General features: G+C 59.1%; 3 protein-coding genes across 6 annotated transcripts; 1 reads left to right on the forward strand and 2 right to left on the reverse strand.

Annotated features, from left to right (window-relative positions):
• Positions 1-791: 791 nt before the first annotated feature.
• On the forward strand, positions 792-6,598 carry GPN2 (GPN-loop GTPase 2). 2 transcript variants are annotated; one of them, XM_082071288.1, is made up of 6 exons: positions 792-851; positions 1,910-2,354; positions 4,165-4,321; positions 4,470-4,630; positions 5,347-5,477; positions 5,957-6,598. In XM_082071288.1, exons 2-6 carry the CDS (start codon positions 1,938-1,940, stop codon positions 6,027-6,029), a joined length of 939 nt encoding a protein of 312 aa, XP_081927414.1. In that variant the 5' UTR covers positions 792-851; positions 1,910-1,937; the 3' UTR covers positions 6,030-6,598. The 2 variants fall into 2 exon arrangements, with proteins under 2 accessions (XP_081927414.1, XP_081927415.1); XM_082071289.1 differs by lacking the exon at positions 792-851 and adding an exon at positions 1,071-1,210.
• Positions 6,599-10,197: 3,599 nt separating this feature from the next.
• SFN (stratifin) lies at positions 10,198-11,346 on the reverse strand (the record flags this gene model as incomplete). Its single annotated transcript, XM_082071291.1, has 1 exon — positions 10,198-11,346. The coding sequence occupies one exon, from the start codon at positions 11,344-11,346 to the stop codon at positions 10,606-10,608; it is 741 nt and encodes a 246-aa protein (XP_081927417.1). The 3' UTR covers positions 10,198-10,605.
• Positions 11,347-13,990: 2,644 nt separating this feature from the next.
• On the reverse strand, positions 13,991-26,554 carry ZDHHC18 (zDHHC palmitoyltransferase 18). 3 transcript variants are annotated; one of them, XM_082071274.1, is made up of 10 exons: positions 26,239-26,554; positions 23,929-24,089; positions 22,526-22,675; positions 21,583-21,720; positions 21,152-21,200; positions 20,674-20,776; positions 18,913-19,022; positions 17,680-17,779; positions 15,552-15,644; positions 13,991-14,749 (listed from the first exon to the last, which is right to left on the reverse strand). In XM_082071274.1, exons 1-9 carry the CDS (start codon positions 26,505-26,507, stop codon positions 15,603-15,605), a joined length of 1,122 nt encoding a protein of 373 aa, XP_081927400.1. In that variant the 5' UTR covers positions 26,508-26,554; the 3' UTR covers positions 13,991-14,749; positions 15,552-15,602. The 3 variants fall into 3 exon arrangements, with proteins under 3 accessions (XP_081927400.1, XP_081927401.1, XP_081927402.1); XM_082071275.1 differs by lacking the exons at positions 13,991-14,749; positions 15,552-15,644 and adding an exon at positions 15,671-15,920; XM_082071276.1 differs by lacking the exons at positions 13,991-14,749; positions 15,552-15,644 and having other exon boundaries at positions 16,682-17,779.
• Between the last annotated feature and the right edge of the window lie 219 nt (positions 26,555-26,773).

The following is a 26,773-nucleotide window of genomic DNA, read 5'->3' on the forward strand; positions in this document are numbered from 1 at the left end:
TTAATTATTATTATTTTTATTCTAATTAAACCATTCCACTGAGGGGAGACAGTGCTGGTCCTGTTTGGTCAGTGGGAACAGGAAAGGGTGTTGTGTTTGACTGGTGGTTTAAAGTCGATACTACTGCCTGGATCAACCAAGCCTGCGTGCTAGGTCAGCCTAAAAAAACAGAACTCGTAGCTTATAGTTGAGAGACCCAGGGAAGGACAAGTACGGACAGGGCCAGCTGTGGCACAGTGACTGTCCTGCAGAAAGCTCGCTGCTGGCCCGCAGCGCCGCGTTGCTTGGGCGTGGTGATCCCACACTCCTGGGAGAAACTTGTCAGGATGAAAGACTCATCCTGGCAGCCTCCGGAGGAATCCTGCGGGAGGCGTTTCCCTGCGGTTGGGTGTAGCGGGTGCTTCCCTCCACGGCTCCCTGACGTGCTCTGCCCCGCTTCTTTTTTCCTGACACAGGCTTTCTGGCGAGGGGAGAGCCTTTGTCCCAGTGACCCAGTACTGGAGAGTCAAATGGGAGTTGGTGGATGCTCTTGCTGGCACGCTCCAGCTTGGCCCCGTCTACCTTCCTTAAGGCTACTGCTGTGTTGAGGGGGATGCGGGGGGTAATTTCCCTTTGGAGGGTGCGGGTGGGGTTGTGCTGGAGGGACAAGTGGCGGCGCCGGGACTCGAACCCGCGAACCGAACCCCGATTGCGGGGTCGCAGGTTCGAGTCCCGGCGGTGGGGAGGCTGCGCGTCCCTCCGACCGCCTGGGGGCGCCCGCGGTGGCGGCGGCCGCTTCTTCGCCCGGAACGCGGCGCTCGGGGCCCGCGGGGACTCGGAGCCGAGAGCGGGGGCACCGGGAGCGGCGGGCGGTGAGCGGCCTAACGGGAGCGGGGAAACGGGGCGATGGGGGGCGAGGGCACCTGGGCACGGACGGGGATGTGGGGGAGAAGAAGAGGGGATATGGGGTGCAAAGGGGGGTGTGCGGGGAAAGGGGACATGGGGAGAGGGGTCATGGGGGAAAGTGGGATATGGGGAGAAGAGGGAACGTGGAGGAGAAAAGGGACATGGGGATGTGGAGCAGGGGCGGGGAGGACATGGGGACACACTGGGACGAGGGAGGGAACGTGTGAGCGCTGCCACATCGGGAAAGACCCAGCTAAACCCTGGTGTGAATTCCCCCGGATCGCCTTTGGATAAACGCAAATCAAATGTTTAAACGGGTTCCAGTGTAAGTTGGGGAACGACCTGTTAGAGTCCTGGGGACAGCAGGGTGACCATGAGCCAGCACTGGGCCCTTGTGGCCAGGAAGCCAATGGTACCTGGGGTGGGTTAGAAGGGGGGTGGTCAGTAGGTCAGAGAGGCTCTCCTGCCCCTCTGCTCTGCCCTGGGGAGACCACACCTGGAATATTGTGTCCAGTTGTGGCCCCTCAGTTCCAGCAGGACAGGGAACTGCTGGAGAGAGTCCAGCGCAGCCACCAAGATGCTGGAGGGAGTGGGGCATCTCCCGTGTGAGGAAAGGCTGAGGGAGCTGGGGCTCTGGAGCTGGACAAGAGGAGACTGAGGGGGGACTCATTCCTGGGGATCAATATGGAAAGGGGGAGTGTCAGGAGGATGGAGCCAGGCTCTTCTGGGTGACAACCAGTGACAGGACACGGGGCAATGGGTGCAAACTGGAACACAGGAGGTTCCACTTAAAGATGAGAAGAAACTTGTTGGGGGTGAGGGTGGCAGAGCCTGGCCCAGGCTGCCCAGGGGGGTTGTGGAGTCTCCTTCTGTGCAGACATTCCAACCCGCCTGGACACCTTCCTGTGTAACCTCATCTGGGTGTTCCTGCTCCATGGGGGGATTGCTCTGGATGAGCTTTCCAGGGCCCTTCAACCCCTGACATTCTGGGGTGTTGTGAAACAGGAGCATTTTCCTTTGTTAGCCAACAGAAGGAAGAGGAATGAGGCACCATGTCTGAGGGCAGCCAGAGGAACTCGTCGGCCTTCGGGCAGGTGGTGATCGGGCCGCCGGGCTCTGGGAAGACAACGTATTGCCACAGCATGCGGGACTTCATGGGCAGGATCGGACGGCAGGTGACGGTGGTGAACCTGGACCCTGCCAACGAGACCATCCCCTACCCGTGCGCCGTGGACATCGCCGAGCTCGTCACGCTGCCCGACGTGATGGAGAACCTGAGGCTGGGACCCAACGGGGGGTTGATTTACTGCATGGAGTACCTGGAGGCCAACCTGGACTGGCTGCAGGAGAAGCTGGCGGCGTTCAGGGGGCACTACTACCTGTTCGACTGCCCGGGGCAGGTGGAGCTCTACACCCACCACGACGCGCTCAAGAACGTCTTCGCACAGTTAGCCAAGTGGAATTTCAGGGTAGGTTTGGGGCTCCGTGGGGAGACCTGGTGCCCGCGAGGGGCTTGGAAGCTGGAAGAGAGAAGATAGGATTATCTTCTTTCATGAGCCAGTCCATGTTTTTCCAAGATATACAAATAAAATCTCTGCCTTTACGCTCCCAGGTAGCACTATCAGGATAAGAGCTCTCAGGTTTACCCAGGCGGGATAATTGTGATTACTCTGTCAGGAAAGGCGTTTATGTCAGGTCAGCACTGTATTTCTTACTGAAGAATAAAAGGCTTGAAAAAATACATATAACAAAGAAATGGGGATGTATCTTTTGAAGTACAAAAGCAGTGTGTTTTGAAAGTTACGTTTGAGGCTGCTTGTGTACCTCCACAAATGAAGCGAGAATGCAGAGGGGTCAGAACTAAATGTTTTCAGAACCCATTGCACTCAAGTGTTTCATTGAGAAGAATTCTGATTGTGCGTCCTGATGGCTGTTTTCTTTACTAACCTGTTTAGTTTTTCATGTGAAACGGCTTTATCAGGGAAGGAGGGGAATTATCATTTTGGAGGGATTGGCAAAAGAGCGGCGTGTTCAAGGCGTTTAACGCAGTGGGGTTACTGTGAACAGGAGTGTGAGTTCCTTCCTCGCTGTGCCCCAGGATCCTCTTCACACACCTTGTGTGTTTTATCAAGCGGGCGCTGTGTTTCAGAGCAGGGAGGTAAATGTGCGCGCTGGGCAAAATTTGGGCGTCATCTCAGGCCCTGCCCGGCTCTCCGGCAGCCAAACCGAATCCCTCTGCGCCTTGTTGGACGTGCTCTCTGCCTTCTTTCACAATGCAAGATGCAGATGGGGAAACGCAGGTGAGAAGAGTCCCGTAACGAGGCGAAGTTGCTTATGTTGCATTTGTTTTGCATTTGGGCCAAACCATGAACGCGCAAACCCGTGTATGGTGCGAGCAAGAAGGGCAAGTTCATTTGCTTGAGAATGTCACTGGGAATCTGCACATTAGAGATTATTTTTATTCAAATAAAGGCACATGAAATTGCAGTTACTAAAAAAAGGTAGTTACACTGCTGTTTTGAGGCTCACTGGGTGCTTACACTTGCCTGTGAGCTTTAAACTGGGTTTTTTTTGCTGCAGAAGCAAAGCTGTGACTCAGCCAAGCTGACTGTAGAGCCCTGATTTTGAGTGACGTTGTGTAACAGGCAGCAACTTAACAGACATCTCGGGCCGCATTGTTACAGCTGCACCCAACACAGGGAATCAAACTGCTCGTTAATTTAATTATTAATTATTCTTTCAAACCGCACGGCAGTTGGTTGTCCCGGCGGAGCGCGGTGCGCTGCGGTTACTGCTCCTGAGCAGTGGTGGGTGTTCCTGTGGGCAAGGTGGCAATCCGGAGGCAGTCGTGGTGCTCAGGAGGGTTAAGCCCAGCTCCCACCCCAAAAAACCTGCACAGTTCAGACAGGCGTGGAAGGTTTCGATTGGATCTGGGGAGCAATTTCTTGCCCAAAGGGCTGTGGGGCATTGGAACAGGCTGCCCAGGGCAGTGCTGGAGTCACCATCCCTGGAGGGTTGGGCAGACGGACATGAGGTTCTCAGGACATGGGGCAGTGCTGGGGTGGGTTATGGTTGGACTCCATGATCCTGAGGGGCTTTTCCAACCAAAATGATTCTCTGTTTCTAAGGTAGTAATTTTGCCTGCCTGGGGGTCTGTGTGGTTCTAGTCAGATCTGAACCGATTGTCCCGTGGCCACTTCTCAGACTGTCCCAAAACCAAGCGTGCGGACGCGTCAGGGATCTCACCTCGTGCTGTCCCTTTGTGCCTTTGCTCCCCAGCTCGCTGCCGTGCACCTGGTGGACTCTCACTACTGCACGGACCCCGGCAAGTTCATCTCTGTGCTCTGCACCTCGCTCTCCGCCATGCTGCACGTGGAGCTGCCCCACGTCAACATCCTCTCCAAGATGGACCTGATCGAGCAATACGGCAAGTTGGGTAAGAGCCTTTGCAAGAGAGACGCGTGGAATTGGGCTGAATTAGGTGCAATTTAACCACTTGGGTATGGGGATGTATTGCTGGGAGATGGTGTAAGTCTCACCGAGTTCTTCACTTTATAAATTGCATTTTTGGTGTTTCCCTGCAGCTTTCAACCTGGATTATTACACAGAGGTCCTGGATCTTTCTTACTTGGTTGACCATTTGGCTTCTGACCCCTTCTTCAGAAATTACCGCCGCCTCAACGAGAAGCTGGTGGAGGTGATTGAGGATTACAGCCTGGTGTCCTTCGTTCCGCTCAACGTCCAGGTGATGAGCAGGGACTGTTGGATCGTGGAGATGAGGTTCTTAGGTACACGGTTTAGTGACAGTGTTGGGTTAACGGTTGGACTCAATCTTGAGGGTCTTATCCAACCAAAATGATTCTGTAATCAGCACATTTGGCAGCAGCTGGGTTATGTCTCCTTGGGGCCACAAGGGCTGAAAATCAGCTCTGAGGAGACTCGGGGATGGGTGAGGACAGCAAAACACACCCAGATGTGTAAATGATTTGTGGCAGTCAAAGGAAAAGAAAAGGCTGATGAGCTTGGTGCTCTGTGGGTCTCGTGTCCTGGGGTGGGGAATTAAGACTCCCCCTTCATTCAGCTCTTCTGTGCCTGCATTTCAAACCTGGGCGAAGGATTACCTACAGCATTGTGAAACGAGGGAGCACAAAATAATTGGAAGGCTGAGAGGAATACATTTGGGCAGAAGGGCTGAAAATGTGAATCTGGTAGTTTCCAGAAGTGTCAACAAAGGCCACTGGGCTGAGACGGGAGGTGATGAAAGGCAGCGAGAGGCTGGAGGGTGCCAGCCCAGCGTGGATTCGGGTTGTCCCATGTCCCCTCGGGCTCAGCGAGGCCGGCGGCATCCTCAGGGCTTTGGGTGGCCTGGAGCCTCGGAGAAAAGCCCTGGTGGAGCCCAGCGTGCGCTCTGGCCTCCAGGGAAGGACCAGGTTCCCTGTGTGTCACCTCCCTCCCTTGCAGGACAAGGAGAGCATGCGGCGGGTGATGCAGGCGGTGGACAAAGCCAACGGCTATTCCTTCGGCGAGCAGGAGCACCGCAGCCTGGAAGCTCTGATGTCGGCAGCGGTGGGAGCCGATTTCCACTTTTCTTCGTATCCTTCTCTGCCGATCCCACGCTGGGTTGAGCTTTCGTTTCTCCTTCTTGGGGAAGAAACGGCTGGAGGTGGGGAGGCCCAGGTTGTCACTAGCACCATCTGATGCTGTTTGGTGGCAGCGAGTCCGTAGGGCTCAGCGCAGACCTCAGCAGACAGTTGTCCTCAACAAAGCCACCACATTTGTTGCTAATTGATACTGGGAATGGGGCAGGAATCTTTGGACAACTTTCCTCTCTCTTGGGCTGGTTCCTTTCACCTTATCCAAACCATACAATTGATTCTCCTGGACTTGTCGGGTCTGGGATCAGCCAGAGCCAGACTTAACTCGGGTGATACACGCTGCTGCCGGTACCGCCGTCTTCTGGCAGCCTTGGGGCTAATGTGGGGCTGCTTCCTCGCTGAGAACGTTCAGAGCTCCTTGCAGAAGGGAGTGTTTGAGCCCAGCCCCTTGTTTTCCTTAATTACTGCGTTATCAGCACACTCGCCGTGCAGGAGAAGTATGTGCAATGTGAGGACAAAGCTGTGGAGGAAGAAGTGATGGGTCTGTAACACACCCGAAGCAGCCGCTCTCGGTTTTGTCACCTCTCCTTCTCCTACCAGGACGTCTCCGCGTTGGGTGACTCAGACCCAGTGGAAACCTCTCCAGGCAGAGCTCTGCCTGCTGAACTCCTTCTTTGCAAAGGTTTGAGCCTTTGCCTTTCAGCCCATGCACAGAGCAGCGTTTCTGCAGGAAGGTGATGGCCGAGGGCAGGACAAGCCGTGTCTTCCCTTAGGAACAAGCGAGATTTAGCCAGGGGAAGGCACGGTTAGCAAGAGAGGCAAGATAAAGGAGGCTGAGCTTTGCTAGTTCTCCCCCCCATCATGACCAAGATAGATCCAGAGAAAGAAAAATCAGTCTGAGCCGTCTCTTGCACTGAGATTTGAGGCAAAACTTGCGGGTTTCTGCACAGGAGGAGCGCGCATGGGCCTCGCGCTCCCTGGAGCAGCCGGGCTGAGCCTCCCGGAGGACAGAACGATGGTTGGTTTTCTTTGGGTTGTTTTTTTTTGTTGTTTTGTTTTGTTTTTTTTAAATAATGACGTGCTCTTTCTTAATAAAACGCTCCTTCGTCTCGCTTTCATCTTGGGAGTTTGTTGAACCCGAATAAATAAAACCGAGCACGCTACAAAGCCCGAGGCTCAAGAGCCGCTGGTGGGAACGTCACGGCAGCCGGCGCGTCGCGCTCTGCGGAAACCTCCGCGTTCGCCGCCTCTGTGATCGGCGTTTGCTGGCGGGAGCGGGGCCGAGCGGCCGCGGGACGCGGGAACAGGTCCCTCGAGCCAACTGCAAGCTCGGCTTTTGTGAGCTCCTGATGAAGAAAAGCCCCTGTGTGAGTCAGCGGGAGGCTGGAGCGCGGTTGCATGTCGGGCCGTTCCCATCCAGCGTTTTCTGGGCTTGCTTTCTCCAGTTCCATCTCCGAGTGGGAGGGAGGGAGGCTCCCGGCTCCCTGTGCGGACTCAGCATCACGTCTTGCCCAAGACCTTGCATAAAACAAAGTGGCTTCTCTCTCTCTCTCGCAGGACGGTTTGGCCAATAGTGATGGCAGATGACCGACTCACTGAATATAGATGTCAGTGGGGTCTTGCTTAGCAGGGTGGGGAATTAAACCTAAATTTTCCTGCGTCTCACAGCTTTGTGGGCAGGCGGTATGGGAGAGAAGGAGGGAGAAGACACACGTTTCCATACACACACACGCTTGTGTTTTAAGCAGATCAGCTCACAATGAAAGACTACGCTGACATTTCCAATATAAAAGTCAAATTCCCGTCTGCTGTCAGGGCCTGGGCTCTTTTCCCAAGAGCACGAGGACGTTCCTGGGCATTCCCAGCTGAAACCTGCGGCTGCATTTCAGCGCTCGCCGGGGCCGAAGGGCTGGAAGCTGATTTAACCATAACCAGAGCTGAAAACAAATCCACCCTGGACTTGTGGTCCTGGGGACTTGTCCTGCTCACCTTTCAGCCCTGGAAGGGGATGGAAGACGTGGTTGCAAAAATGTGAATTTTTGTGGCGGCTTTTTAATGGCTTTGAGAGATTTGGTGGCTTTAAAGGGTGTTGTGAGGTCAAGCTGGAGTTATGCAAGAGCCATCAAAGCTTTTGTGGCTGTTTGGCTCTTTTATTTCAATACCCAGGCAGTATCTGCAGCCCCAGCTGTGAGAATGGAAATCGAAGGTGACACAAACCTCCCAGCTCAGGGAACCTTGGCTGTGTCTGAGCCAAGAAACACTGAGGTCTCAAAGAGCTACAGCCTGAAAAGCGCAGTTTTCAGCCCAAAGGGTCTTTGCAGCCCAGGTTTGGAAATAGGGCTGAATTGAGAGTCAGTGGGGACGATGCTGCTCCTGGGCAGGATGAAGCAGAAAATGCCTGGAGCAGGTGGGGATGGCCGGAGACCCCTTGTGTGCCACCCAGCTCCTGCACCCACGTCCCCACGCTGGAGGGGACACGGCCTCGCCGGGGCTCCCGGGGCTGAGGGAGGTGACACTCTGGCTCCTGTCGCTCCCGTTGAGCAACCAGCCGGGGCGAAGGGCCAGGATTAGTCACCCCGAGTGAGGCACATCCCTGGGGGGGGCAGGCTTTCTGCCGAGCTGGTCCTACCTGCCCCAACCCCTCTGAGCCCGGTGCTGGGACGGGCTGAGCCCACCCTGACCCACACGGGTTGTCCTGGGCACGGCTGAACGTGTCAGGTCATCGAAGGATTTGGGCTTCGGGTGCAGGCGCTGAGCTGGGCTTTGCTGTGTTCCCTCCAGATCACTGTGCTGGGCCCTGGTTGCACAAAGTGTCACCGCAGCTGCTTGGTGGGCACCCAGAGCCCTCAGGGTCCCAGCCAGGGGACAAGGATGAGGATCGGGGTCCCGATGTCTCCCTTGTCCCGTCCAGCTGAGAGGACATCACCCTGTATGAAATGGGGCCAGGCGGACCCCGGGGGACACCCCAGGGATCACCCATGTGCCCCAGCAGCACAACAGGAGGTGTCGTGGGGGCCCGGGGGCTCCCTCCCAGCCCCAAAAGGCTGCTGGACCAGCTGGGTGCCCGGGCAGCATCGTCCTCTCGCACCACCCAGCAATTTTGGGTGCTGTCGAATTCAGTTAACTCCGGAGAGGCCGGTGGGAGCCCCGTTGTCCTCCTGCCACCCCCAAAAAGCAGCAGGGACGGATGGCTCCCAACAATCTCCAGCTCTCATCTTACCCTCCCCAGTTTAACCAGTCCCAGCTGCTGGTGTCCCCAGCCGGGTCAAGGGCCAGCGGGAGCCCTCAGCTCGTTTTTCACGTCGGTCAGCCCCAGTCTGGCTAATTACAGGTCTGGGGCTGGTTCCCAGGCTGGGAGCACTCGGGGCCAGGCGGAGGCCAAGCGGCAGGGCCCCTCTCTGCCCTCCCCCAAACCGACCGGGCTCCCCGACACCGCCGGGACCTCCTGAGCACATTGCAACCTCAGCGGCCACTTTTGCTTCTACAAGATGCCACGATGGGGACTGGGGGGGTGGGCGAGGGGCTGTGGGGCTCACAGGGGTTAATCCCCTTGCCTGGGCTCTGCTCCAGGTGACACTTCTCATCCCAGGCAAACAGGTTCTGGTTTGCACAGCCCAACCTGCCCCAGGGGCCAGCGCTTTCCCACCACAGAGCCCTGGGAAGCTCCTCACGTCTCCTGCATGGGGACCAGCAGCCTCCTGGTGCCCCCCATCCCATGGTGGGGTTGCTTCCCTTCTCCTGCCTCAGTTTCTCCAAAGCTCAGTAGCTCCTGGCATCTCATGAGCTGGGGTTTGGCCATGCCAGGGCTCAGGGCTTCTATGTCCCCTATGTATGTTCCTCGATGTCCCCCATGTCCCCAGTTGGGGACCCCGCTGAACCAGGACGGCTCGTCCTGAGTCACCGCACGTTTCCTCCCGGCACCCGGCGTTTCCCATCAAAGGCCGGTTCCTGCCCAGCCCTGCTGCGCTTGATCTGATGAGCTCATCGCCCAGGGTGCCGTGACTGTATTTTATTGTAATTACTCTTCATGTCGAAACTCGCGCTGCCGGGGCGGGGGGACCGTGAGCTGCGCCCTGCGCCGTGGCCGCGCGCCAGGGCCAGAAGTGCTGAGCTTTCACCTGCCCCAGCGCGTCCGCACCTCGGCGGGGACGTCCCCACCCCGACGACACCCCGCGGCTGTCCCCACATCGCTGCTTTTGGGGACACCCTCCGTGTCGCTGCTTTTGGGGACAACCCCCCATCCCCTCACCCTTGGACACAGAGCTGGCGGGGGAAGGTCTGGGGACCGGAGCGGCGGGTTTGGGGCACTGTGGGTTTGCACTAAGTGGGTGGGACACCCCGCTGTATGGTCGGGGACCTCGGTGCACCCCACAGAGCGCCCGAAACCCTCACCCGAGGAGGCAGAACCCACCCATGAGCCCTTCCACCAGCTGTGGCTTTGCACCCACCGAGGACGGGCCTCCCGGGGCACCCCCAGACCCCATGGCGGGGCTGGGGGGGATCGGGAGCAGCCGAATCGCTGCGGCAGAACCCGGGGGACCCCACTGCACCCCTGTCCCACGGGGTGGGGGCAAAGCGGGTGGCGGGAGCTGCCCGGACACGTGTGCGGGGGAGAGACGAGGCAGACCAGAGCAGGCGTGCAGGAGACGGTTTATTGGAGACGCACAGAGGCTTTGGCAACATCAACCCCCTCCTCGGGATGGGGGGGATGCCCGGACCCCCCATCGCCCCGGCTCGGCCCCTCACCTCCTCTCGGCGCGGCTCCAACCCTCCGGGACGGGGGGGTTTGGGGTTGGCACATGCTGGGCTGGGCTGCCCCCCCCCCAAAATGTTAAATAGCGGGGGGGTGCGGGAGGGAGGCAACTCCTCTCCCTCCCTTCCCCCTCCCCAGAGGATGAGGGAAAGCCTGGGGGGCGTCCATGCCAAAGCCACCCAGCAACCACCACGCACGGCCCCCCCGCTCCTGGCATCCAGACTGGGGAGGCTGTGGGGCAGCCAACACACCTTCCCCCCAAAAAATAACCCCCCCCAAAAAAAAAACCAACCCCCAAAAATTAAACCAAAGGGCTGGGGGCCGGGGACAGGTGGGGGCCGGTCCCCCGGCTCCGCGCTGCAGGGCGGCTGCTCAGTTCTTGGGCTCTTCGCCAGCTTCGCCGCCGTCTTCCCCGGCGCACTCGGCTGTCCATAGCGTGAGGTTGTCCCTGAGCAGCTGCATGATGAGGGTGCTGTCCTTGTAGGAGTCTTCGCTGAGCGTGTGCAGGTCGCCCATGGCCTCGTCGAAGGTGGTCTTGGCCAAGGAGATGGCCTGCTCGGGGGCGTTGGCGATCTCGTAGTGGAAGACGGAGAAGTTGAGGGCCAGCCCCAGGCGGATGGGGTTCGTGGGCTGCATCTCCTTTTTGCTGATGTCCATGGCCTCTTGGTAGGCCTTCTGGGCGTTGTCTATCGTCTTCTGGCGGTTGTCTCCGTTGGCCACCTCAGCCAGGTATCGGAAATAATCGCCCTTCATCTTCAAGTAGAAGACTTTGCTCTCGGCGTCGCTCGCCTTCTTGATGAGATACTTGTCCAGCAAGTCCAGGACGTTGTTGCAGACCGAGTTCAGCTCCTGTTCCACCTTCTCCCGATACTCGTTCACCAGCTGCGCTTTGTCGTCCCCTTCTTCGGTTTTGTGCTCGATGCTGGAGATGACCCTCCAGGCCGAGCGCTGGCACCCCACCACGTTCTTGTAGGCGACGGAGAGGAGGTTCCGCTCCTCGTTGGACAGCTCGTCCCCGTGCTCCACCACCGCCTTCATGAAGTCCGCCATGTCCTCGTAGCGCTCAGCCTGCTCGGCCAGCTTGGCCTTCTGCACTTGGTGGTTTCTTGCCATGGTTGGGACGCCGGGGCGCGAGGGCCAAGACGCTTTTTGGGCGAGGAGCGGGGCCGGGAGCCGTCGGAGCCTCTGCCGAGCCCCAGCGCCGGGTTTGGGTTTTTGGCTGAGCGTCGGGAGCCTCGAGCGAGAGCGGGAGGAGCCAGCGAGGCCGAAGGAGTGTCCTCCTCTTCCTCCTCCTCCTCCTCCTTGGCTTCCTCCCCAACGAGCCCCGGCCTTAAAAGGAAAATTGCCGTGAATCACCGATCGCCGCGGGCGGTGGGTGATGGGGAAGGGGTGAGGGGGGGTGGGCAACGCCCTACCCCCCCACATGGGTCCCTGGGGAGTGTTCCATGGTGGGTGCAGCACCCATGGGTGCCCTCACAGCCAACACCCACACCAGGGCTGAGGGGACGCCCATTCTACTCCTAAAAGTGCTCGGATGGGGGGGGGGGGCAGTGTGCGGGTTATCTTTTCGGGGGGGTCAGCAAAGATGCAGCAACGTTCAGCTCTTCCCACTCCCCTTCTCCGGAGAAACGGGCCGTGGGGTGTGTCTGCTCGTAAAGATGGTTTCCTCCCCCTCCCAAAAAAAAAAGAGTCATATCACTGTCGTTTTCTATATGGTGATGAACTCGCAAGGGCTTGACGGGCAGGTATTTATTCCCACAGCTGGGGAAACTGAGGCAGAAGCGCCGCGGGAGGGGCCGCCCGCAGCCGGTCCCATTGCCCCTGAGCCGCTGCGTGGCGGGACCGGCCTGACCCCCCCAAAAGCTCCCGTGGTGGGGAACCCGGCGTGGGGGCGAGCGGGCATCCGGCCGGCGGCCGGGAACCCCCAACCGCGCTGAGCAAGGGGGTCCCCACAGCCCATCCCAGCGTCCCACCTGGGCTCAGCTCTTCAGCTGGAATTGAAGAGTTTGGGGTTATTTGGGATTTAAACCAAAAATAAAATTACAATTTTTTTTGACGTGAGCTTTCTGTAGGTGGAAACGCGTCTTCCCGATTAGGATCTGGGCTTCGCCTTGCGCTGCAGTTTCACTCCCAACCTGCTCCGGCTTGTTGCCACACGCCGGGCGCTGGCGGCTCCCGGTTGCGCTGGCGGAGCCGCGGCCGCGCCAAACCCCGGCCGGCCGGGAGCCGTGCGGGACCGTGCGGGACCGTGCGGGGCGGGCAGGGTGGGCGGGCGCCCAGCCACGGCAAAAAAAATGGTGCTTTTCATTTCTTTTTAATCATTGTGACTCGTTGCTTTACTCATCCCTGCGAGCAGCGCTCGGTGCCGCCCCATCCCTGCCATCCCCCGCCTCGCCTGGGTCCCCGGGGGTGGGACGGTGGAGGATGCTGGGGACAGAGGACGCGAGAAAGACCCGTGGATGGTTTTCCCACACACGTGTGGCTCTGGAAAACACCTCCCCCCCCCAGCCTCCATGCCGCTCCATCCCCAGCTTGGCCAGGGGCATTTGGGGCTGCTCAGCCCCTCCTGGCCAAGCCCCTGGGCCCGTGGTAGGTCTGGGGTCCCTCTGCCCATGGAGGGGTTCACATGCAGCAGCAGCACAGGGACATCCAGCCCTCCCGTGTGTCCCCCCGGGGCCGCCCCACGTGCGGAGCCTCACGGGCGACTCGAGCTCTGTCCCCAGGTGAACGGGACCTGCCGTGGGAGCAGATTTCGCCCCGCGGAGCCGGCAAAAGGCGTTTTCCACACAAACCGCTGCCCGTCTCCCACCCTCTGCCCCCCAGGTGAGGCGCTGGGGGGAGCCAGACCCATTGAGACCCTCTAAGAGCTTCAGCCAAGCACAAAAGCCCCCATAGCGGGGCTTGGGGATAAACGGGCAACCTGATGTACCCAGCCCTCCAAAAACCACCTCCTCTTGCAAAAAGGTGAGGCAGCAAAGCTGGACGTGGTGGGGTTGGGGTTTGCAGCCCCAGCCCCGGTGAAGAACTTCAGACCCTGGGGCTGCTCCTGCACCCGCCCAGCTGCATTTGGGCTGTTTAATCCCCTCATGTTGCCTCTGCTCCAAAAGAGCCCCATGGGGAGACCCCCCCACCCCACGGGACCCCCCGGCAGGACTGGGGCTTGGCCAGGGTGTGCGATGGCTCAGCCTCGGCTCAGGCGTCTCAGCTGCCAAAGGGGCTGAGCTGCTGCCAAATGTTGGTTGCGCTGGCTGAGAGGCGGCTGCAAAAACATTCTGCTCTACCGGTTTCGTGAAAAATCGGCGGGGTGGGTGAAGGGCAGAGCCTCAGGGGGAGCTCAGCTGCAGCATCGCCCCGTGGAGCACCCGTGGGTGCCCCAAGGAGCAGAACCAGTAGGTGAATTGTCCCATAAAGAAGGACACCCAGTGAAGCCCCAGCCCCAGGGGACACTGCCCAAGCGAGCACACATCTCCTGCCATTGAATCTCAGAACAGTTTGGGTTGGAGGGACCTCCCCAGCCCCCCCTGTGCCCCCCCTGCCATGAGCAGGGACATCTTCACCAGCTCAGGGTGCTCAGACCCCGTCCAGCCTGGCCTGGGATGTCTCAGGGATGGTTCATCCACCACCCCTCTGGCCAACCTGGGCCAGGCTCTCACCACCCTCAGGGCAACAATTCCTTCCTCATGTCCAGCCTGAATCTCCCTCCTTTAGTTTGGGAACCGCTCCCCTCTGCCGGCAGAGCCGCAGCCAGACACCAGTGTACAGTAAATAGGAGAAATTTTTATTCTGTTACAAAAGTAAAAGGCATAAATAGATGGTGAATCCTACAGGGCTCTATACTGGGCAGGTCTGGCTGCGCAGCGCCCAGTCCAGGCACTGGGAGCACCGGGACCAGAGCACCCGCCTGGTCAAGGTCCCATGGGGCTGAAACCCCTTCCCCTAAAACTAGAGCTAAGATGAAGGAGGAAAGGAGCAGCTGGCCGGGGGGGTTTCCAAGGTAAACTCTGACCATGCACTAACTCCCACCCGCAGAGGAGACATGGACGCGCTCGGAGAGAGGCTGCTGGGGTCAGGGGTGTTAATGCCACCGGCTCAGCGGTAAATGGAAATCCCACTGGAGCGCCGACCGCTGCCCTCAGCACCTCGGGGAGCGGGGACCCCCTGGCTGGGGTCAGGCTGGCGATACGGGGAGTCCGTCCAGCGGCGGAGCCAGCAGGAGCTGCGGTTATTGCAGGCGGGTGGGACGGCTGGTATGGCTTGGAGCTCGGAACCCACGGGACGGCCGTCCCGGCTCCCGCGGCGGGGTCGGAAAAGCTTTTCCTTGTGCGCGGCCGCCTTGGCCCCTCTCTGGCGGCGGGAGGGAGGGAAGGAGGCGCCGCCGCCGCGCAGCCCTGGCGAGCGGAGGCACTCGTGGTGGTCATGGCTGTGGTCGTGGCTGTGGTCGTGGCTGTGGCCCCGACTGGTCCCCGCGGTGTCCCGGCTCCCCGCAGGGCGTCCGCGAGGGGCAGAGGGCTGGATCCTGCCAGGGAGGGAGGTATGGCGAGGGAGAGGAGAGGGGAGGAAGAGAAAGAGAGGGTTAGTGCCAGAAATAGGAGTGAGGAGCAGCACGGAGCGGCCGGGGACAGCGCAGGATGGAGGAGGGTGCTGGTGTCTCCATCGCTGCCGCCGAGGCGGGAGCAGGCAGAGCTGGTGGGGTGATGCCGGGAGGGAAAGGGGCAGCTCTGTGCCCACAAGTGAAGCAGGACTCGGCCACAATGTGCTTTGGAAGGAGCTTCCCGTGGTCACTGGCACGTCAGAGGAAGCTGGTGTTACAGAGAGGAAACAGGCAGAGGCGGACGGAGGGAACCCTGAACCACAGAGGGGGTCAGAGCTGGGTTCAGAAATCGCTTGCAGGCTCCCGCTGTTGGGGCCATGGCTCGCTCCAAACACTAAAGGCGGTTTCCTCCGAGCCCATCACAGCAGCACCACCATGCACAAACACCAACACTGTGCCATCCACAGGCCCTGGGCTCCACAACCCCCAGTGACAACATTTCCAAGCAGGACCACGCACACGCACACACAGACCGGGCGGCTCCGTCCTGCACCGAGCCCCAGGGGATGGGGTCACCATCCCTTTCTTCTCGCCACGGCCGCGGGCAGCCCCTCAGCCACGCACCGAGACGCCAAAACCCCTCGCGCCGGCGGGATGCGGGTGGGATGGATGGATGTGGCACACGGTGTCCGCACAGCTGGAGGGCGACGGGTTCGGCGGGCTCATGCAGTGGAGATGAGATGGGTCGCTCGAGTGGATGATGGGGGAGAAGAAAGCGCTTTCTTACCAGCTAACCCTCAGAAAGCAGGGCTAACGTCCGCAGAGGGGACAGATCCCGTCAGGCTGTGCAGGAAATGGCAAAGTCCTGGCAGGCGTCCTCCTGGGGAAGACACCAGAGATTATGCACTTTGACATCTGCCGGGACGGCTGGGGCAGGGACGGGACCGCAGATCGCCGTGGCTGTGGACAGGATGCTGGGGGACGGGTTCCGAGGAAAGAGATGAGACCCTGTCCAGCCTGGACACACGGGACAGAAAAACCCCTTCGCTCCAGCAAGTCACAGCAACAGCAATTGCTGCTGAGCATCCCTTGTAGCCTATAGAGTCCGGCTGGCACCTGAGCGACGTTAAACACCCAGACACCTGCCCTCTTCTGTCTGAAAGACATCAAATAATAATCCAAGCGGTTAACTCTTTAAAAATATAATTTTATTATGTTGAGTAACAAAAGGAAACTGGTTTAAATAAAAACAGGAAGGAGTTTGGCCCCTGATAACACCCCCCACGCTGCTCCTCACTCCCCAGCACCAGACCCTCTCCCCTCGGGGCTCCTGGAGGGCAGGACAAGCCTCCTGGGGACATCCCTGCGGGAGAAGGGGGACGGAAGGGCAGGGTGGCCGCTCCAGATGCTAAAGCCCATGAGACGGCACGAAGCTGCAGGGCTGGCAGGGTCCGGCAGAGATTCAGCGGCCTCCGCTGCTGTGTTCTCATCTGGGCTCTTCCCGGGGGGGCAAACCAAGCAAACAAGCAGCGAGGTCTCTGGAGCTGCGTGGGGGCTGGTACAGTCACCGCAGTGACCGAAGCACAACGCTGGGGACTTTGGTGGGGACAGGCAGCCCCCCGTACGTGTGCTGCCTCTGCCTGAGGTTAAGATACGTGTCTGACCCACACAAACCTAACCAGGCAGCTCGACACAAACCGCCGCAAGCCTGGTGCCAACACGCACAACGCTACCTGCACCGAGTATAAAACGTTCTACGTAGGGGAAAAACATTCTACAAATTGTGCAAAAATATCCAGCAGCTTTTAATTCAAGTATTGCTGATAGGGCTGCGACTGGTCTCCGCGCTGCGGTGTGGTGCACAGGGCTGTCGCGGCGCCGCAGGCCCCGAGCGGTGCTCAGGGACAGCCCTGCGCTCGGCTGCCGGCCAAAACCCCAACCAGAGCGCCACGGGAGGTTATCGGCAACCAGCACCCGCTCTCCGCCTCCGCCGCAAAGCTCCACCCGGGAAGGGTGCGAGCCGCAGGATTCCACCCGCTGTTCTGGTGCCCTTCGGTGTCCTACAGCCGGGACAGAACCGGGTTTTGCTGGCAAGCTGAGCTGCCCAAACCTTACAGCTGTACCCGTGCCAAGCAGCATCTTGTGACGAGTGCCGCAGAACACTGTGTGTTTCTTCTTCCCCGTTAACAGGAGGGTCACCCTAACTCATGTCCTTGCTGCAAAATGTTCTCTTGCTGACCGGCAGGGCCAAAACACCACGAGTTCTTTAGCACTCCCCCAGTGACCAGCCAAAAAAACAGGAGCTGGGACATCTATGCCAGATGTCCCCCCAGCCGAACAGCCCCGGCTTGCAGAGGCACAGCAGCTTCTGGAGAAGAAAAGCTGCTCCGAGGTGAGAGCCCGGCCGGGAGAGACAGAACGGAGCCCCCGCGCTGGCACAGAGGAGCGGGAGATACCGGGGACACCAGGGAACAACTTACACCTCCACCGGCCCCGAGGACGAGGGGCGACAGCCCAGCTCAGAGAAGGAACCATTTGCCGGTCTATTCTGGGCAGGAATCACAGTGACCCCTGGAGCAGATACTCTGGGGGCTCCCCAGACCTATTTTCTTCCCCGGTGCAGCAGGAATCCCCCCATTTTCTGCACATGTGAGGGTCTTGCACGCTGCCATGCTCTGTCAGTTCAAATCCCAGACCGGCCACATCACAGTGGAACAAATAACCAAAAAAATAATAAATAAATTAATTATAAAAAAATAGCAACAAAAACAAAGGCAACGCATGGCTCAACCGGGTCTTTGGCAGCTCTGCATGACAGGGCTGTCCCGAGGCCGGGAGGCGGTCGGAGGGGACGGTACCGGTACCGCTGAGCGAGGCGCAGGCGCGGCAGCACGGCGCTAGGGAACGCTGCCTACCATGCTGGTGTCGGGTTTGGCTCCGAAGGACGGGATTTCGCTCTTCGGACTGGACGGGGTCCCGACGTCTGGCTGGATAAACCCTCTCCTGTCTATCAAGCTGGAAAAGAGAGAGGGAAGGGCGCACGGGGAGGGGGGTCAGGGAATGAAGACCCCACGGGAGCTCACAGGGTTGTCCCGTGAGCGAAGCATCGCGGGGGTGCTGGTAACACACAACAGCTCCTGGCCCAGCAGACAAACCGCAGCCTTACCACACCAGCCACCAAAGAGCCTGCGGGCAGCTCAGGCTCTGGGTCACCACAAACCCACAGTGGGAACTGGCAAAGGGGCTTTACAACAGGAAAACAGCACGAATGAGGAGAGAATCGGAGTAAAACGCTCTTCTCTTGCCACAACTTCCCAGCACACAGTTTGGCTCCCTGAGCTGACAAATTTACCAGGTGCTGGTATTTCAGCGCCTCCGAATCCAACAAAAAGCTTGGGGTGCTTCAGGGCCAGATGTGGAACACACCCGACTCCAGCTGTGCAGCCTCGGACACCCTCCCTGCCGGCGCTCCACTAAATCCAAATGGGATCCAGTGAATAAACTCGTCTGCAGGATCCCATTTGGATTTAGTGGAGCGGGAAGGTCCCTAATTCCTGCAGCACAGGGCAAGGGGACACCGGCCCGACTCTGCCCAATTGCACCCTCTGGTGACACAGCAGCGAGAAATAAACCCGTGCTGCAGGTGGGAGCATCCAGGAGGGGTGTTACTGAGCATTTAATCATGAGGGGAGACCTTCTGATCTCTGAACTGCCTGAAAGGAGCTTGGAGCCAGGGGGGTCGGGCTCTGCTTCCCAGGAACAAGCGCCAGGAGCAGAGGAAACGGCCTCAAGTTGCACCAGGGGGGGTTGAGGTTGGATTTAGGAACAATTTCTTCTGTTGCTGAGCCCTTTGGTGCCATCACTCTCCCCTCATTCAACCGCAGGATGTGTCTTATCTTATATCCTTGAAACAATCAAAAGTGACCCGAACTGGTGGAGCTCAAACACAGGGGAAACAACAGTTCTGTCTCTTAAGACATTTCTCCAGCTGCTCTCTGCAGAGACTGTGAAACTGTTTCCCCATCATGTGGGAGCTGATGTGTTTGTGCTGACAGTCTCCCCTAAATCGTGGTAAATCTGCCCTTTGCAAGGCCCGTCTCACAGAGCAGGATGTGATTCCCAATGCCATGGGGCTCAGAAGTTCTCACCTGGGGTGGAAGGGTCCGCACAGCACCGCGCAGCAGTTTGTGAGGACGCTTTTATGGCTGTAGGGATTGGCAAACTCTGAGCCCCTCTTATTTGACCAGGACCCTTTGATCTGGAAGGGAAAGGATACACGCAGATTAAGACAGGAAAGACGTGACAGCAGCTAATTACATGATAAAGCACTCGCTTCAAACCCTTGCTCAGGAGGTGGAAGGTTTTGTCTTACTGCAAATGTCCTCCCTCTCTTCGCTTTGACAAGCAGGACACTGCAGAACGGCAGCCAGAGGAGACAGTGATATAGAATCACAGGATGGTTTGGGTTGGACCTCCCCAGCCTCCCAGTGCCCCCCCTGCCATGAGCAGGGACATCTTCACCAGCTCAGGGTGCTCAGACCCCGTCCAGCCTGGCCTGGGATGTCTCAGGGATGGTTCATCCACCACCTCTCTGGGTACCTGGGCCAGGCTCTCACCACCCTCAGGGCAACAATTCCTCCTCATGTCCAGCCTGAATCTCCCTCCTTTAGTTTAAAACCATCACCCTGCTGCTCCTGCCTCTGCCAAGGTCCAGCCTTGCAGCTGCAGAGCCCCAAAGCTGCGTCCCTCCCACGCTTGTCCGTGTTCCCATCTTCATCGCCACCTCCTCCTCATTCTCTATGAGGCTGAAAGCTCAGAGCTCTGGCCTATGTTCCCTCCCGGGCTCCAACCAGCGAGGGGATTCCCAAACCGCGCTGTGACTGGAGGAAACGGCCTCATCCGTCCCCACCCCGAGCAGCTGCCGCCGGGACTGATTCGAAACCCGCTCGCACCAAGCGCGGGCACACGGGTGGGCAGATGCTGTCACCGCTCTCAGGCCGCTGGCTGCAGCGAACCATTCACCGCCCCGTTTCCTCCTTTTGTTTTGATTTTAACTTCCCCTCCGCAGTTGCGGCACAAGGTTGGCAACGTGGGCAACGCAGCCGGAGAGGCCACGGGCCACACGCTTGGTGCTCGCAGAACCTCCGTTCGCTTCGCTGACACGGGCTGTGTGTCTCTGCCAACACCTCTGAGCGTAACAGAGAGATGGAGAGGGAAAGGGAGGGGAAAAAAGGCAAAAAAGGGATGCAAACCTGCCTTGTGCAGTGCTGGAAGCTTCCAGCCAGGATTACAGGCACTTCTAGCCAAAGGGTGAATGTAGATTCTGAGGATCAGACAGATCCTGCTTTTCCATACATCTGCCCCGCTCAGGGCACCCGTTTGGCCCTCGCAGTCTGCACACGCCCCAGACTTTAAGGCAAAGCTCATCAGGACACGTCTGTACATTATTTGCCTATTAGACATGAGGAACTGATAGAGACAAAGGGACTTGCCCGGGGTCTCAGAGGAAACCTGTGGTTAGGTGGGGTGCTGAATTAAGATCACCCGTGTCCCAGGTTAACACCCAAATAAATCTCTAGGGCCAACCCTCTTTTTCTTTTCATCTCGGAGCTCCTAGTTTTAAAAGCGAGGCCACATACAGACTGGAAAAAACACGCACGTGACGTTTCCAACATCGCAGCGTGTGACGCCCACAGCCTGACACGGCCGAGCAGGACGTGTCGCGCGGTCCTGCTGCCCCCCCCCAGCCACCCAAAACTACAGCCTTGGAAGTGCTTTGCAGTGGAATATCGCAGGCAATGCAGGCAGCGTTACTGAGATACCACAGCCAAGGATGCCCTGACCCCCCTGCTTCTACCTTAGAAGGACCAGAACCACCCCTGCAGAAGGACAAACATCCAGGTACTTACATCTTCATTTGTTGTCAGGTTGGAGGCGACTAAATAAGTGTGAAAACCTGAGAGGCCCAAAATAGACCAGACTGAGAAAAAACAGATCACCAGTTCCAGCACAGTGAAATAAAGAGTCAAGGAAGTCATAAAGAACAGAGTCACCCTGCGAGGAGAGGCAGAGGGCTTCTGGGTCTGTGCTGTTGGGTTGAACGGACCTTCAGAACCCATCTAGTCCAACCCAGCAAACTCCCCGTTCCCGGTGCTGTTCCACAGGCACGGTCTGTAGACTGGGAAACAGGTTTGTCACCCACTCTTAGTCCCTGGTGCTGCACTAAAAGTCCTCCCCGTTTGGCCACGTTAGCAGCTGGCGGCTCAAGAGACGCCTGCCCACCCCAACCAGGGAGCTCAGGGATAAACTGAACTGCGGGAAGCACGCAGGGTGAGCCCGCGAAGGGCTCGTTGCGCCTCTCGGTGCTCGCCGGCACCACAAGGATATCTCGCGGGCGTCGTCTTCAGCGTGGTGAGGAATCCGTCTCTCTGAGAGCCTGCAAAGCGAAACAGGACATGGCACGACGTCCCGTCAGGCAGCCGCGCGCCTCCGGCCACCCGTGGGCCGCGTGGGTCCGCCTGAGAAACCTCTGCAGCCTGTAGCTTTGCAGGAACGCCCGTGAAGACACAAAGATCCAGGAGATTTGGGGCTGATGGGCAAAAGGCACCTTCCCCACCAGGTTAAGAGCGGATGCTCCCACCAGCTCGTTTGCTCTGGGAGACAACCCGGCCACCAGGTCTCTCTGCAGTGAGGTGCAGGTGGATTTGTGGTTCCCTGCAGCCCAAAACCTCCTTTTTTTCAGGCAACCTGCCCCAAAAAGCCCGGTGTAAACCACCCAGACCATCCCCAGGCTCTGACCCAGCGCCGCCGCGACTTACGCAGAGTGAGGTGGGTGACGACGCAGGCGAAGATGAAGGCGGTGAGGAAGGAGAGGGAGAGGATGAAGGCGTAGAAGTAGCGATAGTTGCGCTTCCCCACGCAGTTGCCCACCCAGGGGCAGTGGTGGTCGAACCTCTCTGGAACAAAAGGGACACGGTGAGGGTTCCCGACACCTCGCGCCCCATCACAGAGCAAAATGAGCCTCCCAAAACCAGGGGCTACACATGGAGCTTCCACCCACCACCCCCAGACCAGAACCTCTCTGCAGCGGCACGTTCGCAAGGACTTGCCCTGCCGCCTGCTCACATGCCTTTTTTTAGTCTCAAAGGCTAAACCTGGCATAAATACCAGCCTTGTGACTGGTGACATCGACCATTATTAAAACTGAGAGAGAAAGGGGCAAGTGCAGCGGTTTTTCCGGTAGCCAGCAGCGCCGGGTGTGCGCAGCATCACCGCTCCCTTTGTGCCCGTCAGCTCCCGCCACCTTCTTCGGGGCAGAAAATAGTTTTCAAAGTTACACAGATACGCCTCTAAAACCACAGAAACTGCCTGGGAACCTGGGGCAGGTACAACAGATCTCGAAGCGCTCCCGCCCGCCTTCTAATGAAAGGGCTGCTTTTCAGACTAACAGGACCGCGGTGACTGTCCCACAGGACACCAGAGCAAACGAAACCCGTCACATGTCTGCACCCCAGACGGCTCCCACCCAAACACGGCCCCGAATGCCTTCCAAGAGGAGTCATGACCACCCCCGGCTATCCCCAAACGCACAGCTCCCACGCTTAGAATCACAGTTTGGGTTGGAGCGGCGTCCCCAGCCCCCCCCAGCGCCACCCCTGCCATGAGCGGGGACATCGTCACCAGCTCAGGGTGCTCAGCCTGGCGTGGGATGGGACACACACACACGCGGGGCGGCAGCAGCGCTCCCCGTTCCGGACTCACCGACGCAGTTGTCGCAGACGCTGCAGTGAGAGGTGCGCGGCGGGCGGAACATTTTGCAGGTGTAGCAGTACTTGAGCTTCACCACGTACTTGTTGATGACCACCTCCATGGTGCGCGCCGGCGGGCGGTAGGTGGAGGTGCCCATGCTGTCTGCGGGGCCAGGGAGGGACCGTCAGACCCAAACCCTCGTATCACAGCATCACAGAGTGACTCGGGTTGAAGTGCCGCTGCCAGAACACGACTCAGCCACCCACAACCTGCATCACCAGGCTCAAGGGGTGGATTTCCATCAACCAGGAGCACAGCGAGCGGGTCTCAACTGCTCCGGGCAGATTTCTCCAGGCATTAGTAGCACAAGAGGATTCCTCCTCTCCAAGGTCAAAATTGAGGATTTCTAGGGACACTGGAGCTGCACCCCTGTGTTCTAGCACTTGATTACTCACTGGGGATGGCAGCTGGAGGGTGTTTCTCTGCTCAGTAAAAGCGTGAGCTGCAAAAACTCTGCAGCACGTTGGCAATTTTGGTGGTTATTCCTTTTAGTCACTCGTAGAAAAGCACCTTTCTAGCTCTGAGGAAGTCTTGGGAAATAAAGATGTAACAGTGAGCGTGCTAAGAGGATAATAAGCGGATTATATTAACAGTAACAGCTGGCACATCAGGCAGCATCTGCAGCCAGATTACTGCTCTAGGCATTTATAAATAGAAACGCGGATAACTGCTCTGAGGAGATTTTAAAACCATTTTTTAGTCAGATGCAGAATTACTGCCACGCAACTGCCTTCAGTGGGACAGATCCAAGCTGTCTCACGTTAGCTCTGCCAAACCATTTGTTACTACAGCTCACATCTAAAAGGTCCACACGTCCCGCTGCCACACCGTCCTGGCCACCACCGCAACAGCGTGACGTGGCACTTTGTGATGGGGACAGACATTAGTGTGCTGTCAGAAACCAGTACAGGAAAGAATCGTGGAATGGTGTGGGTTGAAGGGACCTTCAAATGTCACCTTAACCCCCCCTGCCATGACAGGGACATCTTCACCAGCTCAGGGTGCTCAGACCCCGTCCAGCCTGGCCTGGGATGTCTCCAGGGATGGTTCAGCCACCACCTCTCTGGCCAACCTGGGCCAGGCTCTCACCATCCTCAGGGCAACAATTCCTCCTCATGTCCAGCCTGAATCTCCCTCCTTTAGTTTAAACCATCACCCCTTGTCCTCTCACAACAGGCTCTGCTCAAAAGTCTGTCCCCATCTTTCTTATCAGCCCCTTTTAAGTCCGGAAAGGCCGCAATCAGGTCTCCCTCGTGATCTGATACTCCGGCCTTCTCTCCAGAGACTGAGCCCAAAATATGTGTTACAGACACACACCCCCCGGCCAAACCCAGGAGAGGGAACGGAAATCTCACCGATCCGCTTTTCCAGGTCCGCGGCCTCGCTGGGGGTGGCCCTGGGCAGGATTCCCGGGTCTCTGAAGCTGGTCTGGAGCAGGCAGCTGATGACGAAGAAGAAGAGGATGGCGGCGATGATGGGGATGGCCAAGGTGAGGTGACTGGCAAGGAAGGGGCAGCTGTTAAAAGAAAAGAAATCCCCACTGTCACCAGCCATGGCTCAGAACTGGCCGCCAGCTGGGACACACGAGCTGCGGATGATCACGGGAGGGCGGGCTGAAGCGCTGAAGCTCTGGAACAGCCAGATCCAGCCCAAAGGACACCAGAGCAGCACGGGGAGGGCAGGGTCCTCAGTGCAAAGTCGGCAGCACCGGCTCCTGCACACAATCCACCCTTCCTGAGACACAGAATTGCGTTTCCAAAACGCGCCGGCTGCCCCAAGCCCCATCGCCTTGTACAACAGCAGCGCCGGAACACACGGATCACACGCAGGGATCCGAACCGGCGAGACCGCGATCCCGTTCGCTCCAACACGTGAAGCCAAGGGGGAGCTTGGCTTTGGTTCAGCTCTGCTGTCCCTGGGTGACCCGCGTGCCCTTCGCGGTGCGGCTGGGGACACCTCCCAGCGCTGTCACCAGCCACCAGGCACCTCGGCAGACGCTGCTCGCTCTGCTACAACCTGGGGCTGTTCTTCCACGGACGGGGACCAGCACAATCACACCCCACAGCAGGGCCGCTCCGTGACAGGTGACAGCGGACTTTGCCGGATCCCCTCCCGGCCCTCGCTCCGCAGAGGGATTTGCTATTATAAGCCCCGATAAGCCCCCGGAGTCGAGCGCAGACGGACGAGCGGCCTGAGCCCTGATGTCTGCGCCGCACTTTGAGAGGATTAAGCAACTTTTGTTTCAACCGCCAAGCTCAGCTGTCCGGGACAAAGCAACAAAACCCCTTCAGCCCCACACTGCTGCCCGGCCCCTCCGTCGCCTCCTTGACAGAGGGACAGAAAAGCCTCCAAAATGCGAGTTTATTGCTGCCCCTTTCCTGGGGGAATCTCTAGATGCCACTTGTCCCTGTCAGGCAACGAGAAATCGCATTAAAAAACCGCGAGCAGTAGATGCAGGCGAGATGTATCTGCTGTCCATCCAGCAAACTGTAAACCCGCGCAACAGAAGCACATGGCTAAAATAACAATTTGGAAAGCCCCAGGGCATGTTCAATGAAGAAAGAGTGATGATGCAAGGAGGGAGGGGAGAGCAGATGTCCTCTGCTTGGCCCCGTACAAAGCCCTTACTGTGCTGGTGCTGCCCATGAGCCCCGATCCGGCAGGAAAGCTGGCAGAGAGGCACGGATGACGCGAAGAGCGGAGTTGTTGTGCCGGGATGCCCTCCCTGCCTCCAGCAGCTGCCGGCCCCTTTCAGCTCCTTCTCAGAACCTCTAATCCCAGCAAATACCTTCATCTCCCTGCAGGCGCGGGCAGCTTTACTGGGAGGCTGGCAGAGATAACGCCGGGATGCGAAGGCAGCCGTGACCCCCCCGCGTCGCGGGGAAAACAAGCTCGGTGCCTCCTGAGAAACACGGAGGCAGGAGAGCAGAACCAAGGGAGCGCCTTCCCCAGCTCCTCCGGGCAGCGCAGGATGTAACGGGGAGCTCTGGGCTCCCTTGGGGTGCGGGAGCTTCCCAGGACCGGCTTTCCAAAAGGAAAGGGGGCTGGGATGGATGCAGGTCCCACTTCTCGCTCCAGCGCAGACCCTCAAGGTGGGACCCCAAAGGTCATCGGGCATCTTTAACAGAATTGCTGCTCCTGCTGCTGCTACGGACCAAATCCATCAGTCTCGGGGGGCTCCTGTCTGCAATTCTGGACCAGTTCTTGGTAGCAAGAGGGGAGGCTGGGGGGTATCTAGAGACCAGGAGGAGAACCTGGGAGGATGTTAAACCCCTCCTGGGGCAGACTGAGCAAACGAGGTGCAGGTTTGCCCCTGCCCACCCCTCCAACCCCCCCAGACAGGCCAAGGGGAATCAGTGACCATCCGCAGTGTGGGACTGGGGGCTGGAATGCCTTAGGGGGAAGAAGGAAGGAACATTGGGGCTCCCATGGGGTGAGAGTGGTGTCCCCCAGCCCACCACGAGGGTGTAGGTGGGATGGAACTCTCCCAAAAGGGAGGAGCTTCAAGGGGGAGACCCGAGCTGCTCAGAGAGCCCCGTGGGGAACGACCCGAGGGACAGACCCCATTAGTCCCTGATCCCGGGGGGGGACACCAAAGGGACCCCCAGCAGATGGAGGGGACACCCCAGAGCCCCGCAGCCCCCGGCCCGGCAGCGCGGACTCACTCGAAGGCGAAGAAGAGGCCGCTGGTGAGCAGGATGAGGCCGAGGGTGAGCGCGAACACCCCGCTGTGCCGCGCCAGCATCAGCCGCCCGCCGCAGTAGAAGCGGTTACGGCCCGGGAACACCTCCCACTTCCGCCGGGGCCGCCGGGCCGCTCCGGGCCGCTCCGGGCCGGCGGCTGCGGGAGGCGGGGAGGTGAGCGTGCCCGGTGTGCCCGGTGTGCCCGGTGCCGCCACCCCGGGCGGGATCTGCCGGTACTCGCACTCCTTCATGGCGCCGCAGCGCCCGGCCCGGCCCCGCCGCTCGCCCGGCGGACGTGTCGGCCCCGCCCCGCCCCGGGCCCCGCCCCCCGGTGCCCGCCCCGCCCCTGTTGGCCACACCCTCTCGTCCACCCCGCCCATATAGAACACGCCCCTTTCCCCACCCCGCTCTCCGGGCCACGCCCCCTATTAGGCCACGCCCCTCCCGGTAGCGCCCCCTGGCGGCCGCGCCGGGCACCGCCCCCCGCCCAACGGGATCCCCGCGTCCCGGTGCCGCG

Source organism: Streptopelia decaocto, assembly GCF_964273445.1.
Source record: "Streptopelia decaocto genome assembly, chromosome: 23".
Lineage (NCBI taxonomy): Eukaryota > Metazoa > Chordata > Aves > Columbiformes > Columbidae > Streptopelia > Streptopelia decaocto.

Bases quoted from the DNA above. Each gene is read 5' to 3' on its own strand.
- GPN2 (XM_082071288.1), top strand. From the start codon at position 1,938: ATGTCTGAGGGCAGCCAGAGGAACTCGTCGGCCTTCGGGCAGGTGGTG. The intron at 2,355-4,164 runs GTAGGTTTGGGG...TTTGCTCCCCAG, and splicing joins TAGCCAAGTGGAATTTCAGG to CTCGCTGCCGTGCACCTGGT. The intron at 4,631-5,346 runs GTGATGAGCAGG...CCTCCCTTGCAG, and splicing joins TCGTTCCGCTCAACGTCCAG to GACAAGGAGAGCATGCGGCG.
- ZDHHC18 (XM_082071274.1), bottom strand. From the start codon at position 26,507: ATGAAGGAGTGCGAGTACCGGCAGATCCCGCCCGGGGTGGCGGCACCG. The intron at 21,721-22,525 runs GTGAGTCCGGAA...CTTTTGTTCCAG, and splicing joins CGTCTGCGACAACTGCGTCG to AGAGGTTCGACCACCACTGC. The intron at 21,201-21,582 runs GTAAGTCGCGGC...TTCGCTTTGCAG, and splicing joins CGTCACCCACCTCACTCTGC to GCTCTCAGAGAGACGGATTC.